The following is a 15316-nucleotide window of genomic DNA, read 5'->3' as shown; positions in this document are numbered from 1 at the left end:
ATCCATTCTTTTAATCGTGTTTATTGTAAATGAAAATCTTTCATATTAATTTTTTTAAGCTGTTTAAAGATTAATGACATAGCACACATGCATATTTCTCAAATTAATGAATTGAAGATGAGAGACATATTCTGAGACAGTGCTTGGAATTAATCCTAAAGCTAAGGGCAAAGTCCTGTAACAACTAAAGCCAACTCAAAATAAAGTTTGAAATGCTAAAAAAAATGCTAAACCAGTGGGCCTACTTCCAGACTACATTTATTGTGTATGAACACAACGTCATCATTAACCAAAGCAGGGTCATTCACTGGCCATCCCAAGGTGTACAGTAACAATGACGACTAAAACAACAACAGATCACAAGTTCAAAATGTTTATTCAAAAAATGTCAAAGAAACGAAAGAATAAACCTTAGGCACCAGTCTACGGAAGAAAAGTCTTTGGCTTTTACAAACACTACAAAACAGAGGAAAGGTTTCTTAAACTGTACATACAAGTTACCACTGGCAATCATGTGGCACAAACAAATGAAAAAACAATTCACTTTCATATAGCTCTTTGAAAATATCTTATTTCCTTAAGCTGTCTGTACAAAAAAATCTTCATAAATTAAAAATATTTCATATAACTTAGTGACTGTTCAACATGGTGGTTACTTGTATGAGTAAATTTTCTTCGATGCAACCTCTGCAACTCTTAACCCAGATACTATGGCACTTGGTTCAGACACCACTAGCAGCATTAACCTCATAAGACAGTATTACTTCTCAGTCTCAGGCATTACACGGAAATCTCAAGTATAACTTCTGCGGCCCTTAAAGATTTGTTGGACAACAGAGGGGAATGCTGCTGTGAGCTTGTCTTGACCCAAGACAATTGTTTTTAAAATCTGAGATCTACCTCTTGGATCTATTGCTTCAAAAGCAGCAGCACTTTCAAAACTATGAAACTGAATGAGTGGACATGAGTGGAAACCTTTTTTCGACCCCCTAATGGTAACATAAAACATCATTAAAAAAGAAGTTTTGAGGAAAATAAAAAAAGTATTCAAACAACCTTTATAAGGAAACAGCTGTATGTGGCCAGCTCCTGAGCGTGGCTTTTGGTCTGGAAGGGCGGGCTGGACCTGCAAACCCGACCTAGTACAGAGGAGAAACAAACTCTGAGGTAGATTACTGGTCTGACTGACCACCAGGTCGAATCACAGGCTAAGTGGAGGACTCCATAATCAGAAAGTCTGCCTTTATGTACTACAAGAACAAAATCCTTATTCTTATTTCAGTGCTAGGTCATATTGAATTGCAAGTTTAGCACTGTCCTTTAGTTGAAAGTCTTTATATATTTAGATTCTTTTCTTACTGTAAGTCTAAATTTGATCTGTGGCACTTCTTTGATCCAGGCCTCCCTTCATACATCTGTGTGTCTGCACCGTGCTAATACCTATAACAACTGAATGTAAATGTACAAAAAAGGCACACTGTCCTAACTGCAATCGAGCTTGCAGGGTTATTTTTTTTCCAAGTCAAAAAGACAAACTAAGCTTTTTCTTTGGTGGAGTTAGTTAGTTAGTTACTATCCAAAGTGCCAAGTTTGTTTGTTTCCTATCAAAGAGCGAGGTGCAATATGTTCATTTACCCCAAACTCACTGGACTTTTGCCGAAGTTCTATTACAAGGCTTTGATGATTTTTTTTTTTTTTGCACAATCAAGAGTCTGTGTTTTCTTGTTGGTTTTTCAAATAAAAGACACACCCCATTGAAATAAAAATCCACATGACCCGAGAAGACAAAAACACAAGAGAAAAACAAAACACATTGTCCAATTTCATCCCCTTAACCCAGCAAGTCCTTTTTTTCTATTCTACTACACACAATTATCAAAAGGCAAGATTCAAAAGCGTATCTTTTAGCAGATTCTCTAGCACATTCCAACATCCAGTAACACGTAAAGTTCCTTCTAAATAAATATAACATCCAATAAAATTTTCAGATGAAGTCTTTTTTTCTTCTTCTAAAATTCTCTTTTTTTCTATCAACTATTGGAGGAGAAAAGCAAAAAAAACTTTTTTTTTTTTTTTTTTGCTTATTGCCACTCTCTGTGAAGGCCTGTACAACTTCTGTATCAAAAACTATGAAGGCAAATTTTAATCAGACAGCAAGGTCGATCTAAAGTACTACGAGAAATCACTTAACAAGAAAACAACACTGAACACTTCACCAAAAGCCACACTCGCACAGCAAGCACAAAAACATCATTTTCAAAAAACGTCCTCAGAAAAGAAAAAGATCTGGAAATATTAACAAAAGACATATTCACTCTCATGCACTTTGAACAACTAGTCACATGATTCTTCTTTCTTGTGTCCTGTGGAAATCCTTGGTAACAAAATAAACGTTTTCTAGTATGAAAATAAATCTTTTTCACTCTCTTAAAATCATTAGATGAACGCAGATACTCTCTCTGAAAACGGATACCAAAAATAGTCTCACTTAAATATTTGCAGATCCTGTGCAAAACAGTGAAAAGATCCTTGGCATCCATTGCAAGTTGTAGACATGATTGTTGTCGCTGTTGTCCAAATGTTACCTCAGCGCTACTTGGTTTGTTGGTAGGAATATGGCGAATGATTACCAGAGTCCACCTGTGACTGTGCACCGTTTTCCTAGAAGAGAAAGAATAACCCTGATTCTTTGACAAAAAATGAGCTGTTCTTTTAATTGTATCAGGCTGCAGTCATGTTAATGCACATACCTCTACTGGGACACTTGACGTCTGCATGTGAGCATACTGGGGGATATATGCTCCTTGCATAGCTGTGTTTGTGGCCATATACTGTACAATGAAGAAGCAATGAGATGTCATAGATTTAAACTTAATGCATTTTAAACTTCTAAACACCTTCTTCTTGGAATTTTGATTCCATGCAGAGATTTCTCACCGTTCCTGCACTGCCCAGAGAGAGGTGACTCATCTGTTGTGTAATTGGGGCCATCATGGAAGTGGGCTGTAGTGACATAGATGGGTCCATGGAGGGCGATATCACTGTACTCTGGAAGTGAAGAGGGAGCAGATGAGGGAAGTATGTAGTATATATGCAGCTGGAGTACACAAAGAGACACTGAGGTTTGTCCTGGGAAGCTGAAATACTCCTCAAATATGAGCCAAAGATGTGTATGCGTGTTGAGTTGTGCAGGATTAGAGATAAAATGAGTAATCTCTTGAGTTCACATCTTAGCCCACAACAGAAGGTGGATAGTCACAAGTTGAGCAAGTTGTCTATAAGCATCTTGGCTGGCCTGATGCATCAAGCAGTGTTTTCTCATCTCTGCTGGCTCATTTTCAAAGCAAGAAAGGGCTCTCAATTCAAACCCATCTGTTGTCAAATGTTCGGCATCTGTCATCAAATACGCAGTTTTCCAAAGCAGTTGTTTTTGCGTTCCTATACAAACATTTGAGTACTGTAAATCCTCAAGGATCAGTGTCACCTTATGTGGAACTACTATCCATATTGTGTTTGTCTGTTTACAGAAAAATGTTTCAATTCTGCTCCAACCACAGAGGAAAATGTTTTGATCACATAGAAAAAATAAAGGGAGAACGAGTTGTGATACAGAAAGTGATACTGAAAAGAGATTTTTCCTCTTACAGGGTGCTGCATTATGTACTGTTGATGAGGCATCCAGGACGGGTTCTGCACCTGGAACATCACACAAACACACTCTGTAAACACCCTGGCACTGAACAGCTGCTATTTCCAGAGATCACATGCTACAGCGATTGGCAGAGCAAAGAGCATGAAAGGCTGCAGCGTCCTTTGTCACATAGTCCACCCACATCCCCAAACCCTAAAGGATGTGCTTCTAAATCCTGACGGCACGGGGTTCATAAACAGAAATGCTGAGTTGTAGTACAGTATCCAAATCCACATATAAATCATTGAAGAGAAAGATCCAAACCTGGTATGTTGAAAGCGGAGACATGTAGGGAGACATTGACGTTTGAGCGATCATCCTGTTTGAAATACTGTATGCAGGGGGGAAAAATCTGTGGGGAAAATTTTTTATTTTTGATAGAGTAACAAAGTGAATTAAGCACATGTAATCTGAAGCACCACAAGACATTAAAACTTCATCTGTACTTACCCATTTTGCAAAGCAGCTGCACTGGGGTCATAGGTGAGTGTCATTCCAGCCTGGGAGCAAAACAAAGAACAGGATGGGCAACTAAACCAAAACAAGCATCGCAAACACAACGTCGTCGTAAGTCTAGACTAAAGTTGATCGGTTGCTTTTGAGCTCACGCCTGTAGGAGTGCGCTCTTGACTGAACAGGACTTCAACATAAACAGCAGAGAACAAAATAGGGATTACATCTTAATAAGGTCTGCAGAGTTCCTTCATTAAGCAGATGTGATCACAGGTTACCATTAGTTATTGGTACCACACGCTTCATCCTTGGCATCTCTTACCAGTCTGGAGTCACCTTCCCTTCCCCACCCCCGACCATTCAGGGCAAATTTATTCTGACTTTGTCTCTTTTTCTGTCCGCCGTCAGCAAACTTGCACAGCAAGGGTTCAGATGGCGCTAAACAGAGGACAAAATAAAAGGTTATTGTTTAGTGTCAAACTTGAACACACACAGAGCTGTTTGTCATTGCGTGCTATACATTCTCTCCCTGAAGCCTGGGAGTGCACGTTTTACAAGGCAGCCTGGGAAAGCAGACATCTAATTTGGCAGCTGTGGAGCTGTAATCCCCTCCCCTTCCTAGAGGAGGCAAGGCCAGCAGAGACTATTTCAGTCTAATAATCCAATTAAAAAGCTTAGAGAGGGAGTGGAGGCCACACAGAGCAGTGCTCTATCTGCTTCTTTGTCTGTGCTCTGCCACTTAGGGCTGAGTGTCTGTGCTTTACCAGCAGACTGACAGACTCCTGGAGGCTGACACCTTGTACACATTAAAGGCATAAGAACAATATCTTCATGGCAAGCCAGTGAAAGTAGTTGATTTGCAGTATGGGGCTAGTGTATGAGTGTGTGAGATAATAAGAGAGTGCGTCTTACCTGGAACACCTGCAGGTGTCTTAATAAACTTTCCATTGAAGTGAGCAATGACTGCATCACATTTTTCAGTTGACTCCATTCTGAAGTGATAAAAAGGCACACAAAGGACAGCGATCAGTGACACAGCAGGTACTTTCCAAGAAAGCTGCACCATTTCTGGGTAGTTGTAAGAAAGGGGGGGGGGGGGGTGATAAAGAACACTGCAGGCCTAATGTGTATATTCTTGATCAGTAATCATTTTTACGCCATTCCGATCTATCGCTACACACACCCATAAACATTCCTCAGATGCATCTTGATATATGTGTTCTGTAAGTCGTGGCCATGTCAGGTTATGTGAGTGCAAGGTGTGGAAGCCAGCATTACCACTATAATTATATCAGCCAGTCATTGTGAAACGATCTTTAAAAAGAGTTACCGTTTGCCCACACACGATCTGTTCTTCCAGCTTTGTTATTGAATACCCAGCTGTGTCTGAGTATTACATTAAGAAAAGAATGAAAGAGGAAACAGATACGGAAATAGGCTGAACTGTGTGATGTCCCAAAATAGGAAACTATTTTTTTAACCCTGTTCTATTGTAATGTCTTTATGTTAACATTGAGAGCGAGGCCTTTAATTGTTTTGTACTGATGTTGTGCTGTGATATTTCGTTTCCTTTAGATTCGTTTTTCCTCTCTTTTATCCCTCCCACCTCCCTGTCCTCACTATCATTTTACTGGTCAGACAGCGGATTATTCCTACGATGTGAAGTTTTTGATTTTAAGAATAAGGCGTGTCAGTCCATAAAAAAGAGTTTAGCCCAATCATACCAGGGGTGTCCTATTTTACATAGTTTTTTACATGTTTTTTGCTGATAAAATGCTATGTATAGAGTCGCACAAAAACAGTCTCTGAGCATTGTTTCAGCACTGTGAGTCACCGACGATAAATTGCACCCGGGCCTGACCTTGCAAAGCCCACTCCTCTGCTTCCTCCAGTGGAGTCTCTCAGGATGCGTGTGGATATGACCTGGCCGAAGAGCTTCAACATGCTCTCCAGTTCCTGCTCGTCCATATACAAGGGCAAGTTGGAGATGTACAGGTTTGTCGGGTCTTGTTCTTGTTGCTGTGTGGAGGAAGCCAAAGGTAATGTAATTACACGAACAGGAAATGCTTAAGAGACACCTAGCAAACACAAAAACATTCTTTCGTTGTATCACGTTTAAACTGTGGCTGCAGCGACTTGCTAAGAAGAAGAGGAAAGGGAGACATTTCCTGGCAATTCTCCATGAACGACCCCTGGAAATGGCTCAACCTTCATGGCACTCATCACATGAACCTCAGTAATGGGGTTATCATGTCTCTGTTTATCCCTGCACCTTCCTGTCTGTCTCTGTTGGAGGTTTAAGGTAGTAAAGGGTCACTCTGAGCAGATATAAACAAAGATTTGCATGCAGCCCACGATGGCTAAAGGCTCACATCAGCCGATTCCTCGCCGTATTTTAATCGCATCAGCAGAAACACAAGACACGGCTACGAGTCCCCGAGGAGTGGCCTCTCATCATTAATATTCATCAGCGCCGTGTTGTTCAGAGTCAGCTACAAGGACAGTTTGGATTACTGAAAGTTATACATCGTCAGAATTAGAGGGCCGATGACTAGGCAGCAGTTTGTGTTGCTACAAAAGTCAGAGACGAGCTTCACCATCTTACATCTTCAAAGAGAGCATGAAACACTCTTAGCTGCTTTTCACTCACAAGAATATAAAAGCTGCTTTTCTGTCACGCCTTTTAGGTCTTTGGAGGCAGAGCACAGCCGTTATATTGTGTCCCAGATATTAACCCACTGTCATCTAGTTGTAGATAAAATGTTTAATAAGCAGGATGTCAACCATAGTGGCTCCTCTCTTTTAAAAAGGACTCAGAAAATCGGAATATGGGGGAGAGATTTGTTTGTGATGTACACTGACGGAGGGGGTGTTAATCCTCGGCTTGTGACAGTGACAGGGAGAATGTGATGTCGTTCAAATGATGTTGATCAGCAGCACACATTTTAGAATGGACGGTGATGACGGATGGCTTAGCGCTGATCTTTCACTTCCCAAAACCAGTTTTAGCTGCTGATCCATAGAGCTACTCTGACTTCCCATCACAAGGAAAGTTACACAAGAGTGTTTTTCCTCTATAAATTGTATCAACGCCACCCAACGAGATCTCTACGGCTTTACAACGAATGTGTACATTTTTATTCAAATGTGCAGCAGCAGCATCCCAGTCAATAATCACAAGTCATACAGCGAAACAATACAGGGAAAAAAGAAGGGAAACTCTCATCGAGCCACTTCCCACTACCTGCCTTTGAAATAATAATGAAAGCTAGCACACTGAAGGCTGCCCCAGCTATAGAATTAAAAAAGCAAACAGGAAAAGAGACCTTTGTCAGAGAGTTCATTAAGCCAAAGGCTCACACTTTATAAAGACATTTGCCTTCCACAATACAAAGATTAAACTTGGGCCTGCCCCTCAAAGCTGCTCTGGTTTAATTAAAAAAGTAAAATGGGTGCACAGAGGCATGTCAAGAAGCTCCACAGATCCCCAGACAGGGAAATGAGGCCAACAGTTCTCACTCAGCTCTGTATGGGAACTAATTTCCCCCGCTGGTTTCAGTAACCATAACAACACACAATTATTTACTTCCTTTTTCGCATGTCAGAGAGTGCCGACACTTAAAGTTGCACAGTCCTTCTTCAGGGTAGTGAAGTGGGGGTAACCTTTGACGTTTTAGTGTAAACAACCAAAGCCCATCTGCTCTTTCTATTGAACCGCGATGTGTTCATTTGTAACCCCGCAATAATGACAGTGTTTTAAATATAAGTGTAGCATGAAGCCACTTTTGCTGCCGGCTTATTTTTAAGAGGACCGAGTCAAAAGAGAAATACTTCATGTATGCGTAATGGCTATTTGGAGAGGACAGAAAGACTTGCCTTCAGTTCATTGAAGGGCTTACTTTAGAAGCATGTTCACGTGTTGATACCTTCTCTGGTACGTCATCCCACTGTCAGCACCAATCTCTACACCCTATAGCCTCATCATCGGCGCCCCATGTCGACTCAAACAAGTTCTTAATGCTGGCTGGAAGCTGTCGGCTGACGGAAAATCTTATGTATAAATAAATAAATAAATGTAGTTGGGGAACAGCTTAACCGTCACACTGTGAGAGAAAACAGTTTGACTACAGTAACACCGCAACACAAGTCAAGCTGACTGAGCGGCATGTTGCAAATGTTCACATACAGTAATAGCCACACCAAAAGAAAAACATGCAAACTGTAACAACACTGCACTCTTGTCGTATTTGCTTTGGATAATGTGCTGAATGACGTTCCATACATACACAAGTATGCACACTATTTTTGAGCACATGCTCTCATGATAACTCGAAGAATAATCTTACATTTAGTAAACAGTCTATAGACAAACCGTTTGGGTACATACACACTGCAGTGAAGATGTAGTCCTGGTATTTAATATCACGATGGTTAAGGTTTAAGTTCCCTATGTGGTCAGATGGATGAGGAACTGTGTTACTGGGTGTCCTGTACGGATGCAATACTGGGATTAGATTGTAATGAATCCTCACCTTTGCCATCTGAGCTTGCACACCAGTGGTCTTCAGGGCAGCTACGGCTTTCTGAGCTGCAGCGGGGCTGTCAAAGTCCACAAAGCCATACCCTGTGGACATAAACAGGACACTTACAGCTATAATAAATAATGCCTGAGCCTTCATGCTGTGTGGCCTGACCAGTTCTTTTTTTGTAGTGAAAGACACTGGGCTGTTATCATTCAGGGGTTCAACACAGATTAAATGTGATTTCACAGAGTTACATGTGTTTGTATGAAGATATTTCTGCACTATATAGGTCTAGTTAAAGGTGTATTTAAGGGCTATTGTGTGTGCCTTTGACTGTGTTCGTGTGAAAGCAGAAGTAGTAAAATGCTGAGGATGCAGCTACCAGTCTGACATTGGTTGGTGGCTCAGGTCAGCTCTTTGTCCTGGGGGGTACAAACAGGGTGGACCTTTTCTACAGCTGCTATAATTAACCAACTGAATATATATATTTTTTTTTTAAATATTTCAGGATGGTTTCAGCTCATAATAACACCACATATTAGTCCTAAAAGTTAAGTAGAACATTTGTCTTAGTTCACGATTAAAGGTCCAGATCATTCTGAAACGATCAAAGAAAAACAATGGCTTTAAATATTTTTTTGAAATTCTGTTTCATTCAAGGTTATTGCTAAAGAGAGCTGTAGACTCTATTTAAAAATCAGCCAGAGCTTTGCCAGGTCTTAAATGGTGTCGCCTTTCACTGAGCGCTTTCGATTAACTGGCATCTGTTTAATCCAGAGGAGAGTGACAAAGCGTTCTCTTAATCCCATCAGCACCACAGAGAATCAGTAAGTCCCTCTGGCTACTAGAACTAGACCAAGACCATCACTGTCACACAAGCAGAAAGAGGAGGGGTCAGAGAATTCTTCCCACCCACAGCAGTGACACACCCACAGACAAGGGCCGGGGCTTAAAATAACATGAGCTGGGAGGCAGCTTCAAGCAGCCTGAATGTCTGTTTCCTGACTAGCCCAGATCATCTGAGACAACTGCGTAGCTGCCGAGCGACTTCGTGGAAGTGTACAAGTGATATTCTGTTTTATAATGAGGTGTGGAAAGCTCTACCTTATAACAGGAAATGGGTGGTGTTTTTAAGACAAACAACTTCACACACCTTTACATTTGTTTGTAGCCTTGTCCAGGATGGCCTTTGTTGATACAATTTTGCCATACCTAGGGGAGGAGCAGAAAGACACGGCATTGTTAGCTGGATTACGCAGCAGACAGAGCAAGTTATAAAACGCACACAGAGAAAGGGCGGGTTAAGCAACAATCTATGACATCACCGTAAAAATATGAGAAACAGGAAGTGGTTTCCAAGGGGTGCTTAAAATCCCCCACCATGTGAGTGCAGAACTGAACAGCCTCCCGCATTTTATTTGGGCCAAACGCAACATCTCTCTCACTGTGGAGAAGTCAGGTCAGGTTTTTGTATATTCTGAGTCATTCACTCTATATATGAAGCTGACTTTTTTCATTGTGTATGAATGGTCAACTGATGATAATGCTGTATATGTGTCTCATGGCTCATTTTCCCATGAGAAACACTTTTCTTTACATACATGCTTACACGTGCAAACTATAGCCTCACAAAACAAAAGAGATTGTGACATTCAAAAGTCGGAGTGGTTATAATATACATGCACACTTTAGCTTTTAGCTTGTAACCATGTAACAGCAATGACACGACTTAAAAAGTGTTCAAATCTCATATGCATGTGTTTATTTAAATGATCCTCCTCTTCTTTATTCAATTTTTAATTTCTGAAACTTCTTTCGAACTGTACAGGTGTGTATATTCTCAACATTTTATACACCTGATGATGTGGTTTAAAAAATCTTGTTAAACTGTGAGTACTGTATTGAAGATATGGACCATCTGGGGTTATCACAAAATGAGCATTTGCAATAAACAAAAAGTAAAAAGAATAAAATTAAATTAAAAAAACACTTTAACAATGTGTTGATGCAGTCAGGTGAAGCCAAAGCTAAGGTACTTAGCTACTAAAAGCAGGGTTTGTAATTTTCTACATCTAGCATGATTTTGTGTTTCATTTTTCATTCATGTTCATGTTTCTTTTTCAGAGCACATGAATAAATAATTTGTGTCAGGACCTAAAGACAATTTAAACCAAAATCTTAAAAAGAGTATCTGGGGAAAATGACCAACCCTGCATTTAATTTGTGCCAATGCATTGTTTAAAAACCCTTTGCTTTCAATAAAAAAAACACATCACATGTCTCTGAATTAGTGTTATATATATATATGCTTATATATCATGTATAGTGTATATGGCAGAAAGAGAAGAGGTTGCACATGATGCATAAGCTTTTCCTTTTCCTGTGCAGCCCAACTCAAAAAAATGACCTTTTTAATTCAAAGTGACAGAGATACAAGCCATGCGGTGCCCTACAGCCCATCAGGGTATTTTAGCCAGGGATTAGGCTAAATGCTAAACTGGGTGAGAGAGCATGAACTTATGACCTTTGCTTCACCTGAACTCTAATCTCAAATGGTGTATCTAGGTTAGCTTTAACATTCACATACAGTCACTGAACATGTTTTAGGCCATCCTATTCTTTAGTTTAAAGTCATAGTCTAAAGTAACATGTAAAAAAACAACATATAGATTGTGATGGCATCTGAGGGAACCGTTCTTTAACCATCAAAATCCTCAATACAATAGAGGTGTTTGTCACTGCTGATGCCAATGTGAGTGATATACTGTATTTCTGAACTGCTGGAGAATGAATTGGCAGCTTTGTGTTGTAAAGTCAGTATCACATTGAGAGCACTGTGTCTCAGGGGGAAGAAAAGCTAGTGAAATCTTTGAGGTATCATGGTGGTCTCTCTGATTGGAAAAAGAAGCATGTTTAGCGCATAAAGGGAACTTCAGACAAACCGAATGACACTGTCTCTCTTTTATCAACCTGCGATATGCTGTATGTAAAGTCTTTCAAGTAGCCTTTTATACACACACACACACAGAGTCTCTGTGTTCTCTTTTCTCATGTTATATTGAAATGAAGCAAGCAGAAATGTATCCAAAATGTGTCATCACACTCACCGAGTGAATCTGCACTGCTCTTTTATTAAATAAATCCTCGATATTTCAACAGAGCTGTGGGGCTCAGACCGTCATTTAAAATCAGCTTATTAAAAAGGACAACATTACAATGAATGTAAATTGTACCAGGAAATATCCTTGATTTGTTTGTTTTGAGCACGTTTGTCAAAAAGGAGTAACTAATCGAAAACAAAGTAGGCTAAAAAATCATTAGCTGGTCAATAGCGGATAATAATGGGAGGAAGTGTGATACTCACGGCTGACAGAGCTTGACCAGATCGTGGTCTGTGGTTGATGGGGACAGGCCTCGGATGTAGAGGTTTGTTTTGCTGAGTTGGTCCCAGCCTGCGGTGCTGCTGCTGCTGCTGTTGTTTGTGCTGCTGTTGGTACTGGGGCTGGGTGGAGCCATCGGGTGTGACGATAGGGCAGCAGGTGGCTGGAATAGGCAGAGAGGTTGACATTTTAGATGGGGCTGCATTAGACAGTCATGTTTTACATAACTTGACATAATAGTATTGAATAAAAATATACAATATGGACATTCCTCAAGGGAGAGACTACAAGTCAAACGTTTGAAAATGTGCTTTATGTGATGGAGAGAACACATTTAAACTAAATCAACAACAAGTTTTTTATTTGTATCACTTCCAATCACAACCTGCACCCCTGAGGAGTGTGCTTAGGTGTGACAGGAAGTGCTCCTTGAACAACAGGGTCCTCACTCAAGTCCACTTTGGCAAGGTGAGGAGTTATTCCACTGAGGATAAAATACGATTTTCAGAGGGAGATATTCTTTAAACCTACGACTGATTTGGAGTAGTGAGTGTGAGCAGAGAAGAACCTGATGAAACTTTTCTTTCCTTTCAATATAGAGTCAATTATTTTCACATCCATCATATATGGTGTAATATACATGACATAAATTCATGTATCTGATAAAAGATGAATATTTGCTTCCTTTTAGCACTGCTTTGCTCTGTACCAACCAAACTGAATCTAGAAAGAATGCTGCTGAGAGAAGTCAGAGTGAACTGAAAGATGATGAAATATGAAGACTGAACTACTTACAGGACATTTTGTAATCGAAAAATAATCAAGTAAAGACCTGCTGCGAATGTGATTGTGTCCTGTCCAGTAGAAGAATTCCCTTTCGACAAAGCAGTGATCCATATGTGCAGAACTATCTCCACCACACCTTCACAGTCAGCATGATCAGGGTCCATAGGGGCTTGTAGCTCTGACATCTGTGTCATCGTGTTGTCTGGCTGCCCCGAGGTGCAAAACGAGCCATTCACAGGCCAACATTTAAATGACCATCTGTGACTTCTTGACCTGAGGACTCTATCTATGAGAGGCCTAATTTATATCTTCTGAACGGAGGGATCTCCTGTAGTGTATTTTTCCTTCAAGAAAATACAAAACAGATATGAAGGAATTACTGTTTTCCCCAAACAACTGGCAGTCTAACGTTTACTTATTGTAGCTGGAAAGGCCCTGCCGTGAGGCCATGCGGTAGAGGATAGCAATCCGATCACCTCCAGTTGTTGGGCAACTCTTAATGTTTATTAGATACAGATGTCCCAGTGTGAGGGAGCCATGGCTGTCCCCTCACAGGGATTCGTCTTCTTCTTTGCTATCCGGCACAGATTAACCCCCCCTCCCCCAAAAAAACCTCCCACAGTGAGGCATTACAAGTTGAGAGGAAGCTCATGGAATCTCAAGCATGAAGCGGTGACAGGATTGAGCAACCTGAGTCTGGACTTCAGCCTGGAGGGTATGTAATAGGTTTCAGAAGAGAAGTCAAGAAAAGTAATGCAATTCAAGGAAAAGTCTGAGAAACTTAATCTTAGCTCAGCTATCATAAAAGTGAAATAAGTCACAGTTGCTCCCATGTGACTAAAACAAATAAGTAATAGGTAATAATTTGAGAATAACTAATAAAAACAAATAAAGACAAGCATTTGAGCAAACAGATAAATGTGTCTACAATTAAAAAACACACCCATCTGCATTCCTTTAAACCTTTAACCTTTGACAGACTGTCAGACTTAAAAAAACAACAAAAAAACAAAACAAAAAAAAACAAAACAGAAAAGAAGATATTAATTCAAAGCAATCCAGAAATGGATTACATCATGTAAGGACGTGTTTTAAAGTCTAGCTTTCTCATGAGTGCAACTTCATTTTCACTGGGGCAGAATAAGATATTTTGTATTGCACACATCTGCCTGACTAAAGCTCAGACAGCTTGACTGTGAAAGAGTGTGATGAGGAGAGGGCGGCATCTTATCAGCCAGCTCCAGACAAGCAGAGCCCCGTCATATCCGAGCTGGAAATACACAGGGCTTCCAGGAACAGGCCTCGCCCATGGAGCTCTACAGCCACAGGATGACAGCATGAGCACTGCACAGTAAATATACTTATCCAAATGTATTTGCTCAAGGGAGGTTTCTTTTTTAAATTATCCTGACTGTATTAGAGGACAATTCATCCATTCAGTTGAAAACAAAATGATCACTTTCATTGGATAGAAAAATGGCTTCAAATTGTAGGCTATACGAACCCAACTTCTAGCCTAATGTTAAAACTGCGAACTTCTGCTTGGTGGAGTTTCTGTTTACTGGTGTGTTCAAGGCCAGTTTGTGTGTACGTAATTATTTTGATTCCACCGATCTGACGCTATTGTAAAAAGGTTAGACCTGTATGTTTTGTTATGTAGCCTTTGTGTCTCTAGCAGAGTCGGACCTGGATCACAGCCCGAGTCGCAGGTATCTGCATATGCATTATGCAAAAGTGTCCTTTCCGAATCTTACATCACGTGAACACATCCTCATAGTATGAAACGACAGAAAGTAAACCAAAGTAGCCTAAGTTTTCTTTATGTAATAGTGTTGTTTATTGTATCATTGAGGAATTCTATCAAAGTAGCAACAATTATGTCAGCCTCCTTCTTAGTATGACTTAAGGCCTTTTAATTGGAAAATAAATAAATACATAATAATAGTGTAGGTTATTTACCTGTTTTCGATACGGAGTCCTCAGTGGGTTTCCACTACTCGCAAAAATCATCCTCAATTCGATTGGGAAGGGTAGTTTTTCAGTTCAGCTATAATTTTCTATCAAACGTCAAAGTCCTCGGATACGAAAAATAATGTCGACATTGATATCCTCTTTACGCCTCAAATGGACACAAAAACACCTTTCTATACATAATAACTGTATACATATCGTTATTGACCTCGACAGTCCGGCAACAGAAACCTCCGTAAATTGTCCCAACTTCGATTGCCCAGCCCCGTTTGTTTGACTGGCTTCAATGATTTGCAGACTGCGCTGCGCAGGACAGACGCAGTTACGGTGGAAGAAACCATCCAACGCTTTAGTTGGGGGGGTGGTTTTTTAAAATTAACTTTACCAAATACAACTTCATTTGCGTTTTTTCTGCCTTTATTAATACTAAATTGTAACTTGAATCAAAATCAAACACACATCCTGATTTATAAGACTGTATGAATTGTTCTTGTGAATAAACACAGTTTATA

General features: G+C 40.2%; 1 protein-coding gene across 1 annotated transcript; it reads right to left on the bottom strand.

Moving 5' to 3' along the window:
• Positions 1-357: 357 nt before the first annotated feature.
• On the bottom strand, positions 358-15105 carry rbms1b (RNA binding motif, single stranded interacting protein 1b). Its single transcript, XM_079356745.1, has 13 exons — positions 14793-15105; positions 12032-12210; positions 9821-9879; positions 8677-8768; positions 6006-6163; positions 5057-5136; positions 4467-4582; positions 4142-4191; positions 3956-4043; positions 3646-3696; positions 2938-3048; positions 2751-2831; positions 358-2661 (listed from the first exon to the last, which is right to left on the bottom strand). The coding sequence occupies exons 1-13, from the start codon at positions 14841-14843 to the stop codon at positions 2593-2595; spliced, it is 1185 nt and encodes a 394-aa protein (XP_079212871.1). The 5' UTR covers positions 14844-15105; the 3' UTR covers positions 358-2592.
• Positions 15106-15316: the final 211 nt, after the last annotated feature.

The sequence above is a fragment of the Symphodus melops genome (assembly GCF_947650265.1).
Source record: "Symphodus melops genome assembly, chromosome: 12".
Classification (NCBI taxonomy): Eukaryota; Metazoa; Chordata; class Actinopteri; order Labriformes; family Labridae; genus Symphodus; species Symphodus melops.
Note: the sequence above shows the minus strand (reverse complement) of the source record. Positions and strands in the feature narration are given on the sequence as shown.

Excerpts from the sequence above, each read along its gene's own strand:
- rbms1b (XM_079356745.1), bottom strand. The coding sequence starts at position 14,843 with ATGATTTTTGCGAGTAGTGGAAACCCACTGAGGACTCCGTATCGAAAA. Across the intron at positions 9,880-12,031 it reads CTGGTCAAGCTCTGTCAGCC|GTATGGCAAAATTGTATCAA; the intron begins GTGAGTATCACA and ends CTCCTCCCCTAG. Across the intron at positions 3,049-3,645 it reads AGTACATAATGCAGCACCCT|AGTACAGTGATATCGCCCTC; the intron begins GTAAGAGGAAAA and ends CTTCACTTCCAG.